This window comes from Arachis duranensis, chromosome 6 (genome assembly GCF_000817695.3).
Source record: "Arachis duranensis cultivar V14167 chromosome 6, aradu.V14167.gnm2.J7QH, whole genome shotgun sequence".
NCBI classification, from domain to species: Eukaryota; Viridiplantae; Streptophyta; class Magnoliopsida; order Fabales; family Fabaceae; genus Arachis; species Arachis duranensis.
In genome coordinates, this window is record NC_029777.3 from 26,595,835 (window position 1) to 26,607,444 (window position 11,610).

At 35.2% G+C, this 11,610-nt stretch overlaps 1 protein-coding gene and 1 long non-coding RNA gene across 4 annotated transcripts; one reads left to right on the forward strand and one right to left on the reverse strand.

Moving 5' to 3' along the window:
- Positions 1-521: 521 nt before the first annotated feature.
- LOC107493472 (uncharacterized) lies at positions 522-3,677 on the reverse strand. Its single transcript, XR_008010277.1, has 3 exons — positions 3,574-3,677; positions 1,595-1,675; positions 522-818 (listed from the first exon to the last, which is right to left on the reverse strand). It is a non-coding gene; the product is annotated as an uncharacterized LOC107493472 (long non-coding RNA).
- Positions 3,678-4,796: 1,119 nt separating this feature from the next.
- LOC107493470 (glycine-rich RNA-binding protein 2, mitochondrial) lies at positions 4,797-6,788 on the forward strand. Of its 3 annotated transcripts, none has more exons than XM_016114568.3 (5): positions 4,797-5,137; positions 5,538-5,698; positions 5,802-5,870; positions 6,255-6,361; positions 6,447-6,788. In XM_016114568.3, the coding sequence occupies exons 2-5, from the start codon at positions 5,575-5,577 to the stop codon at positions 6,597-6,599; spliced, it is 453 nt and encodes a 150-aa protein (XP_015970054.1). In that variant the 5' UTR covers positions 4,797-5,137; positions 5,538-5,574; the 3' UTR covers positions 6,600-6,788. The 3 variants fall into 3 exon arrangements, with proteins under 3 accessions (XP_015970054.1, XP_015970055.1, XP_015970053.1); XM_016114569.3 differs by having other exon boundaries at positions 4,798-5,121; XM_016114567.3 differs by having other exon boundaries at positions 4,799-5,133.
- Positions 6,789-11,610: the final 4,822 nt, after the last annotated feature.

The following is an 11,610-nucleotide window of genomic DNA, read 5'->3' on the forward strand; positions in this document are numbered from 1 at the left end:
ACACCACTTTACCTTTTACTTTAGACTACTTATCTTCATTAACATGATCTTTTTTATTTCAAGTGATCTTTTAGTTGAACAAAGCATAAAACCAATCATTCTACTAATATGAAAAATTAAAACAAAATAAAACAATTATGATAAGATAAAGGTACATTACTCGAAATTAATCCTATTTTTTATTTTTTGAGTACAATTTAAAATATACCTAATCCTAAATTATCAAAACTATACTCAAACTTAGCTATATTTATAGTTTAAATCTGTCTGAAAACTCGAGCACTAAGCAATCTCAAATATTTTAGTCAATGAATCAAATAATAAAAAAAATCTGAAAAAAAAAACCTGAAAAGAGAAAAAGAAAAAAGTTAGAACCAACAATGATATAAAGTTCTATTCAACTTGCAATAAATCCAAAAAAAAAAAGCAAAAGATTAAAAAATAAATAGACGAATGCCTGAATCACATATATTTAGCTAATGTTTGTAGCAACCAAAGATATGTAACAAACACATAAGCCAGATTGAGAACAAATTAAAAAAATAATATGTTATACAGGAAACAAAAAGCAATGAAATGGTATATTAGCAATACACAGAGAAACAAACACAGCAAACAATAACAAAGAATAAACAGAAAAATCTTCTAACAGATTCTAGGCCCAAAGCTTAAATGTTATGACATCCATTGATTTCAAGATGTGTAAGTTCCTTGCATCCGGTAGCAATTACTCCCAAACCCTTGTGACTTAATAAATAACAGTCACTTAGTATCAGATTTCTTAACTTCTTGCATCCATTACCATGGCAAACAAACCCCTGAAATTAACCATTATTCAAAGAAAGAAAATTACTAACTAAAGCAGGAAAAAAAATGATAGAATTCGTGACAGAATCCAAAATTTAACAATTGCATACATGAGGAAAGATTGTGCAATTGGATGCAACACTTAAGGATCAGGCAAATGGAGCTAAATAAACAATATAACTAAGTTTATCTCACTAAATGTGCTTGAACAGTATCAAAGCAGTATTAACATTATAAATAACATGTTAAATTATATAATGATTGGTTGCATGATAATAGTAGAAAGACACAGAGCATAATATGATACATGCCACATGGTTAATAATTTAATAAAAAATAACAACATTCATACATATATGGTGCATTCTTTCTAATTTACAATCTTCAGTGATCACTCTTGCCTATAATTTCTTTCTTGACAATAATTTCATTCTTAACAATCTTCAGAACATAGGGTAGTAAAGGTGCATTCCAAAATCCTAAAGAAAAATGGTATATGAGCAATACAAAATTTATGTCAAAGAGCATACATCTTGTAATGATGATAGTACTGCATATTGGTTTTTTATTTTCCTGCAGCTCATCTCTTTATCAGAACATCCATACAATCAGTGAGGTTCTCTGACAAATCAAAATCAAGTCGCACCAAGAAAATTATCATCAACTACAAACCCAATCAATTAGTGAGGCTTTAAGTAATAAGCCAATCTGGAAGCGTGACCCATAAACCTTACAATGACAACGATAAAATACCTGTAAAATAGATAATAAATCATCAATAGTTTACCTCATTAGCAAGCTTCAAACACAGTACACCCTTGTTAAAATTTCAGATTCATCTGTTGCATTTGGTCTTCAATCCATGTCGCTGGAATTTTAAACACATTATATAAAACTAAAAGAAGTGAATCTTAAGATAGATCCATCCTAGGATTTCTCAACCAATATTAGTAGTAAGCTGCAATAACAATAACAATAACAATAACAATAAAACAAAATTATATCCATCAAATGAAAAAAATTAAGTCATAATATATAGGCAAATCAGCACATAACTCTATGAAAAGCAAATAAGCAAGAGAAGGCATATGACTTCAACAGAAATGAAAAAGAAAAAAGAGCATAGAACATTAAGTACAACAAAGTACTGAATCTTCTTACTCACTTAATTGCTCAAGGGCTCTCCTATCAGATTTATCAGTCACGTAAGCAAGTGTTTTGAGAACTTTAGTTATTTTTCTAGTAAATAGAGTGCACAATGCACACAATGCAAAATGGTTGATCTCTAAACTCTCATTATGTAGAATAATAGATTCTCAAAATGAAAGAGTCTAAGAAAGAACTATCTTAATTCTATAGAAACAGAGGCTTTGAAAAGAAAAATTGAAAAAATGGTTTAAATGCATATATTTGCCACACATAAATTTTTCAAGATAAAGAGACAAATTCATCATCTCAAGAAAACAAAAATTAGCTGAAAAATATAGCATGTGTAGTTAGAGCATGAATATACAATAATGAAAGCTAAAAAAGTTAAAGCAGTAAAAAAGCAATGGCTTTGATAAAAAGTTTCGTGATTTTTTTTTTTTAAAAAAATATTCACTTCAAACCATAAATGTTCAAATTTTGCACCAGCCAGATCCACCTCATCTAACTAAAACATAACCACTGAAAAAAGAATATCAAATACTAATGTTGTAAAGCAATTGATATATACCATTAATCTAGAAGGAAACAAACCAGAACGAACTCACCCACAAATAAAATAGTGGCCCCATTTGTGATTCTTCAAATCTTATTAATAAACTGAATGGTAATGGAGGATCTGTTAATTTTATTAATAAGTTCAGTCATATCCTGTTTCATTCATCTACTCTCAAGTGAGGAAAAAGAAACTAAAGACTGTCAAATTTTGTGTTTTATTTGTTCTTCGTTCTGTTTTCTTTTACTCTTTAAAAAGTAGAATCTTGCTTTGAATGAGATATAAAAAATTTTCTGCATGCACACTAAAGAAAGCAATTTTTATTTTTGTCCCTTAATAATCTAGAACGATTCACAGTTCTTTCATGAGGACATTTAAAGTCTTGGTACCATAGTTACTAATCAAATCAGATATAAAATATTTAGACAGGAATAATTGAAATGAATAATTAATGACTGACATAATAGAACATACACAAAGTTACACCGCTAAAAAATTTTATGGAAACTTACTTGTTTATTCAAATTAATGTAGATATAGGTTGAATGTTCATTCTCATCAACCCTTGTGAATGCAGAAAGAAACTTCTCAACATAATCAAATTTACTATCAAGCGCCTTGTGCTCAAAATTCTTCATATCAGAATAGACCCCAATCTCATACTAAAGCCTAAGAAAAAGATAATAAAAGAAAAATGGTGTTCAAAAGGAGGAATATTAAAAATCTTAGTCAATAATGCATTGGAAAAATAAGATTCTAGAGAAGTTATATGAAATGAAAATCAAAATTTTAAAATATGCTTAAAAAACATATTGAAGAATATAATAGTAATGTCACTCTCAAATTAAAACAATATAAAATCAGTATTAGAAAAAATTAAAATAAAAAATAAGCGCAATAATCCATCAATCAAGTGCCGACTTAAAAACAAAAAGGAAGAAGACCGAAACAAAAGGGATTGCAACAAAGAAAGCAGTACAGTAAGAGATGCACAAAATTATACATATTCACTTGTTATTAAGAAAAAAAGCAGTAGAGTCAGGGATTGCAAGAAGTTAGAGCACCACAAATCTAAATGGGAGCTTGGAGATCCCATAAATTTGGCCGTGGCAAGAAAATGTCTCTGGATCGTGGACTCCGAGAGCTGAACCTTCTTGCCGGGTGCCCACGAATTGGAAAACGGGTGCCCACGAATTGGAAAACATGATCTGTGAGGATGATGAAAATGAATATATACAAATGAATTTTTTTAAAATCAAATCTCAATTCAAAATTTAAATTTTGAAAAATTAGAATTTGCAGATTAAACAAATAATAATCATACACATAATTTATCTAATTTATTAATTAAAACACAAAAAATAACAACCATGAAAATCTGCTCTGGCCGTCGGTTAGATCTCCCCGCTCTGTTCTGGTCGCAGTTGCTATGATCTCTGCTTTCATAGTCTCACTGTATGTGCTCTATGTGGCCCCGACACTCAATACTTTTCAAATAGCGCTCTCTGGTTATTTCTACAAGTAGCGTCGATCTTGTTATGGCAACAACGGAGAAGCGCTAGGTTGAGGGAGAAAGGTGCCAAGGTTGATAAAGGAGATGTCATCATCGTCAGGGATTCTCAGAAAACTTTACGTGCTCCACCGAATCTGCCGGCGATCTGCCAAATTTGGGGGCGGTACTCTAGACCAAACCAATGGATACGGGGGGCAGAGCGGTCACTACTTGAGAGGGACAAGCAGCTTTAGAACCTAGACAGAGGAGTCCACCTATCACCGAGGCGGCGAGAACCCAGGCGGCAGCGCGATTGCAGGTTTGGGATCAACGCACATCAGCGGCGGCATGAAGGCGGTTCGAAAGTATCTGCAACCACAGCTAACTAAATCGACGACACAAAGCGTGAGAAGTGAGGAAAATTGAATTTATTATCCGGGATATTATGGTTAATGGAGACATTTGAATGAGTTTTTCATATTAAGAAAAGGGAGAGCAAGAGTGTGAAAAAAAAATTGAATAAATAATCATCTAGACATTGCATATTACGAAACTTTGAAAATTTTAAAATTTAAAATTTGAAATTTTGAAATTAGGCAACAGTAGACATGATTGGATAGCAAGGGAAATGGACAAAGAAAATGCATAAGAATGAGTCAGACACTCGGAATTATGTAGGAATAGACCATGTAAACTACATATATTAGGATGCACCTTAGAAAGAACTTGTGAGAATTAATGTGGTGGATGCCACGTTGGAATTCCACTATCTAAGAACCCTCTTTTTAAGGGATGTTATCGGATAGTTTTGGGAAACCCTAAATATAACTGCCGTCACTCCCTCTCTTCTCAGATTATCTGCACCAGCAAAATTCAAACCCTTTCACAGATTCCTTCGCCCTCTCCTCTCACCGCCGTCCGCCGCCTTCCTCCCTTCTCACCGCCAAGCTCCTCCCGTCTCACTGCTTTCCCCTCTCACTCTCAAGGTCAGCACAGAGCCGTCGTCGCGCGCCTGAGGATTAGCGTCAGAGGCAGAATCGTCGCGTCAGAGGCAGAAGCGTCGCCTTCTTCGTCGCGTCAGAGGAGAATCGTCTTCGTCGCCGTCCAGCAAGATCATCAGGCATTGTTTTGCGTCAGTGTGTTTATACTTCATTATTTTCATTTTTTTTAAATTTTATTGTTTTCTTTTTACCAAGTCTTTAGTTGCTGTTATATTGTTGAGTTTTCTATCTCTGCTAAATGTTTGTGGAAATTCTTAATTTTACAATTGAAATTTTTCCCTCTTTTTTCCTGTCTTGTTTAAACTGGTAACGTGGTATTATTTTCCATTCAGTTGTTTTAGTAAGTGTGATTATTGATTAGATGGTTTTCTATGATATGATGGCATACCTGTTAAATGGAATTTGTGTGTTTGCGTTTTGTTCTTATGTGTGTCATCATAATATATAAATAACGTGGTATAATTTTTCATTCAGTTCTTGTAGCTAGTGTGATTATTGATAATAATAATAATAGTGGGTCTATATGGTGGTTTAGGGAACACTGAAGGCGTGAAGCTTGGTTAACAATCATCATGGCATTGTGTAACAAACTTGGAAATTTCTTGAGACAAAGTGCTTCAGGAAGCAGATTAGCATCTGCTCCATCAATGCTCAATTATATTCGCTGCATGTCCTCAAACAGGCTTTTCATTGGGGGTATTTAACTATTGTTGAAAACGTAGTTATCAAGATAAACTACGTATCTGTTCACTGATTTCTTTTTTACCCTAATTACTTATGCTGGATTTTGCGTTTTTAGGCCTTTCATATGGAGTTGATGACCAGTCTCTTCGGGATGCATTCTCTGGCTTTGGGGATGTGGTTGATGGTGAGTTCACCTTCTCCTGTGGTATTTATATTGCACAATTTTGGTCATGTGTTTTCCAGTTTGCTTTGGTATCATCACAGCACTTCATTGACAGTTAGATACTCCGTTAGGAACCTAACATGCATTACGATTATGTTTGCTATAATCAATTCAGGCAGGGGATCTCTGATCACTTGCTTAATTGTTACGAGAGTTCTGAATTTTTCTAGTGAATGAGTGATCGGAGCTCTCCCTCAAATGGTGAGATTAATGGGTTTCCTTGGGTTGGTTAGTCTTAAAACTCCGATAAAGATGAGATGAGATTTTACGTGTACTATGCCTGTTACTGTTCTGGTTTGGAATACTGAGATGATATTTTTTTTTCCTGATTTTGTTTGTTTACAGCAAGGGTGGTCACTGATAGAGACACCGGACGATCAAGAGGTTTCGGATTTGTCAACTTCTCAAGTGATGAGTCTGCAAGCTCAGCACTCACTGCAATGGATGGGCAGGTTGGAACTTGGAATGCTTTCTTGTTCGTACCAAATTTTGACATAATAGAATGGTTTCCCTTACTGATATGCACTATTTCTTCAGGATCTAAATGGTCGAGTGATCAGGGTGAGCTATGCAAATGATAGGCCTTCTGGACCTCGAGGTGGTGGCGGAGGTTTTGGTGGTGGTGGTGGTTACGGGGAAGGTGGTTACCGTAGAGGTGGAGGTGGTGGTTATGGTGATCCAGCCTTCTAGACCACAGTGCCCCTGTTCATGTTTACAATTCTCCGGGTTGTGTGTGAAACTTAAATTAAGATTGCTCAAGCCTCAGGTGGTAAATTGCAACTAGAAGATATGTTAGGGTTTATTAAATTTCTTTTTTATGGTTTTTCCGGCTATTTTAATGGAGCATTTCTTTCTAATGCAATTGTGTTCGGTGTGCAAGTGTTGATTAATATTTTTTATTCTTTTAAAAAATGTTTCGAGAAGGGTTCTGTATATACTTTCGAGGTCACCAAAGAGTGTTCTTTTAAAAAAGAGGAAATAACCTTTTCAGCCTCTGTCCTTTTCCTTTTTAAAATTAGACTACCTGCCCCTAATTTTTAAAAAATGTCAAATTGGCCTTTGTCCATCTTCCATTAGACAAATAAGCCCTATAAGCCCTTCTAAGTGTCTCCGTTTAGAGTCATTTGAAAAAGCTGAGGTGTCATTTGAAAAAGTTGAGGTGTAACGTTTAAGGTGTGACATAGGCCGGACACATCCGACGTGGAATGTTGCCCATTCGTTGGGAATTAAGGACGCTTTGCTTAGAAGTTATTTTGCATTTTGATGTGAAATTCCACTCCTTTTTTGAACCCTAACTCTAGCAGCAATCCAGAGCACCGTGGCTAGAGGAAGATTATAATGGATTCGAGTAATAATGCAAGTGAGGGGAAGAAGGCCAAGTTTTATTACCTTAAATGTAAGTGTGGAACTTATACAATCATGCAAGAATTTGGGACATTGAAGAACTTAGATGGGATCTTTCTCGGTTATTCATTCATTATTTAGATGTAAGTGGTACCAATCAAAATATAAAAATTCTCTAAAATACATTCTCAATAATTACCTAATTCTAGAAATTTCTGTAATACTCTTATTATCAGAGTGTCATGTTTTCGGCTGCGTTATTCTGATAGAGAGAAGTATTACGACAACGTAGTATACTTAATAATAAAATAGGAGCTTTTGATCTACTTTTTTATTTTTGAAAAATCGGAAAAATACTATATTTTGAAAACAAACAAGCATATACATATATACAAAATTTCTTACATAAGTAGCTCATAAATATAGTATACATATAAAACATATAATTCCTATCCCTCTTACAAGATTATAATAATATAGGCGAGAAAAATCTATAACATGTATACAAACAAAAATAACGTATCTAAGAACTTATCAAAAACTCTGCAAGCTTCCTCATCCGTCCTGAAAAGAGAAGTCTGTAGGGATTGTGAATCTAACCACATGGTTTCACCACGGGTTTTCAGAATTGTCATAAAAAGATATTTCAGAAAAAAGAAAACTATTTTCAAACTCTGTGATTATCGCTATCTTATGAATCTTTTGAAAACCAACAATTTAATATTTAAAAACATCCAAAACCATTTTGAAAGAAATCAGCTAATTACAAAGTCTAAAACCTTTCTTTTCGTATAAGAAAATCTTAAAAAGTTTCCTAAGCTGTATGAATGACCAACATGTTCTAGGGGTGTAAGTTACCGAATCGGACCGAAAATTATCGCAGAATCGAACAGAATTTTATAACAACTGAAAGAAAAACCGAAAAAATCGGTTTTTTGTTTTTTCCGAACTAAACCGATCGGTTCGGTTCGGTTTTCGGTTGTCTTTGCTGAAACCGAACCGAATCGAAGAGTGAGGGTTCAGTAGCGTGTGTTTTTACTAAGTTGCCCTTTAACCTAGGTATAAAAGGGCCAAGCAATGCAGCCACAAGCCCACTACGGCACAACCCAAGCTTTCTTCTTCTCCATTCACGCGAACCCTAAACCCAGTCATCCACACTTCTATCTCCCATTCTTCCACGGTTCCAGGGTCGCTTCATCGCCGTCGCAGGGTCGCCATCGCAACAAAGCCAAAGCCAAGCAGCACTCCAATCTAGTCCGTTGCCGAGCAGCAATCCATTCGCCGAGCAGCAGTCCGTCGCTGAGCAAGACGCTAGTGGCCGAGCAGTCCAACTCGAGCAGCACTCCAGTCACCGTTTCATCGAGCCCTCTCCTGCAAAATGCAACTGAACAATGTCTTCTTCGGAGGTTAGATATGTTTTTCTTTTAATTGTTTTTGGTTCATATATGTAATTCTGGGTTGAAAAGTGTGTTTCTGTGGTTGTTGAGGTTTTTGTGATTTATAGGGTTTGATTGGATTGCTTGAGTTGCGATAAAAGGGCTTATTTATGCAATAATATTAGTCAGTATTAGGGATTTAGGGTTGAACTTCTTTTTCCTTCTGATTATAAAAAGTTTGGAAAATGCATTTTTTGTGGAATCTGTTTTGTGATTTATAGGGTTTTGATTGGAAGGATTGATTTGTGATTAATGAAAGAAAGACCATGTTTTTGCAATAATTATTGGATTAGCATCGGGCAGTAATACTTTTGCCCTCTTATTACATTTGTTTATTTTGACATTTATAATCATGGAAAACGAACTTGTTTCTTAGAAGTTTCAAGCTTGTATATTCTATAAAGGGCATGTGCTGTCTGATTGGATAGAAATGCTTGAGAAAGAAAAGGTTTACTTTGTTAGAAACTTTGAATAAAATGGTTTTGCCTTTTAGTGTCTTTTTGAATATATATGGGTAGTTGTCTCTGAATGTGTATGTTCATTTAAATTCTGTTGATTGGCTTTAAAAATGAATTACTTATGGTTCTGTTAATGTTTAAGTGTTGGGACAAGTTGAATTTGTATTAAATTTGGATGTGATATACTCTTGTTATTCTAATTTATTGATGGTTTGGTCACCAAAAAAAATTTATTGATGGTTTTAAACTTGATTTTATGGTAATTTAAATTCTGAATATTAGGTTTCAAAAAATCGAAAAAACTGACTAAACCAAACCACTATTGGTTCGGTTGTCCAGACAGCAGCAAACCGAACAGGTTGGTTCGGTTGATTTTCGGTCCAAAACTGAACCAAACTAAACCGATTATACCCCTAACATGTTCCAAGCATAGGTTCATTAAGTCTATGCTGAACTAACTTGATTTTTCATACTTAATTAAACCTTAATCAGAAACCAATCACGGTCTCTTGCCCATCACGCAATCAACCAATACTATCTGCAATTCAGGACCAATACTCAATCTCAAAAGTACCACACCAGAACAAACACAAACAAAACAGACAAGGAAAGTTTAGGTATAGATAGCTGTTACAGCAAATAGCTTAGATAATAGTTAAAAAAAGTTAAGTAATTAGGCAAACTAAAACAAATTCAAACTCAAACAAAGCATACAAATGCACATGATGCATGCCTGTCCTATGGCTGATGATATCATCTGTCGATTACATAGCCAACACGGCATGTCCTGTTAGTTAACCATGGACAGAAATATCCCATCGCAGAGCAAGTGGGTCTGAGCCACAACCCCCTACTAGTATCTGCTTAACCCAGAACAAGCGGAATAAACCACTACTGGTGCTACTACCCAGTCGGGTGTTTAAGAATTGAACCTGGAGCAAATTGAATAATCCACTACTGTTGCAACTATCCAGGCGTCACAATCACTGACTTAGAGCAAGTGGGATGAACTGCAACCCTTGCTACTACCTAGGTATCTCAATCAAATTCAATTTCAATTTCAAATCCATTCTCAATATCATTCAATTCATTCAAAAATCATACTTTAAAATCAATCCTCCTCATTATTCATTCAATTTCAATTATCATCATTCCTCATTCTCACGTTCATTCATCACACCTCTCATTCCGTTTATCAATAATTCAGATTCAAAACATAATTCATTCTTTTCTAAATAAATCAAACTCAAAACGAAATCATTTTCTTAATAACTCAAAATCAAATTATAAAATCCTTAAAAATCTAAATCTTTCTAAAAAACCACCTCAAAATCAAATTATAAAATCCTTACAGTATCTCCTCTAAAATTCGGACTTTGCCACCCTTCAAGGGTCCCACCAAACCATTTCTCAAACTCTTTTCAAATAATTTCTAAAATCAGACCAATTTCATTATTTCAAACCAGTTTCAAATCTCAAAAATCATTTTCGATAAATCCAACATACCAAATTCAATATTCTCAAACCATTCTCAAATATCATTTCTGACAAATCAACAAAAACAAATTCCAATGCCGATTCATTTTCAATATCAAATTAACTCCAAAACCAAGAAAACCATTTTTCATAATATTCAATCAAATCAATTTTTCAAATTCATCTTTATTAACAACCAAACACCACTCAAGCAATGAATAATTTCATCACATCAAGCAATCAAACACATCCATAAGACCCACATAATCACAGAAATATGTTTTTCACTTCAAATCTATTTATAACAATTCTATAATAGAAAATAATTTTTAAGAAAACCCTCTACTTCGACTATTCGAAACCCAGTAGCTATATAGTGCATCAAAACCCCTCTTTCTCGTCCCGCGATAGCGGCAGCCACAACCACAGCTTCACCCACTATACGTAGCAGCAACCGCAACTCTAAATGCGACATACAACAACAGGGACTCGACCTACATTACCGAAACCTCAGAATTTTTAACCAAACATAACATAATACTTATACGCTAGCAGTGAGGGTTTCAAGGCAAGAACAACTTACTGCGCAAAGAAAGGAACCCAGAACGAAGTAGCTGCAGCTGCAACAGCGAACTCCGACGGTGTTAGTGCTGCTCCCGGCGACCATGCATGATGGCTATAACCATGATAGCGGCTGGAAGAATGGAAGCAGCAACAGCTGAGTCTCATCACATTTTCTCCCTCTCCGCGAGCTCCTTCTCTCTCTTTGAAGCTCGATGGCGGCAACAACTTGAGGCGACGACGACAGATCTGGCGGCGACAGGAGTCACATCGGCGGCAAACAGTGATCTTCCCGCGGTGGCTCTGGGCAGAATAACACGTCTTCCCTCTGTTTGTGAATCTCCTTGGACGGCGATGATGAAGACCTTGACGGCGACACCACCCTCTCCTCGCGCGGTTCTCTCCCTCGGTTCTGGTCTTCCTCTG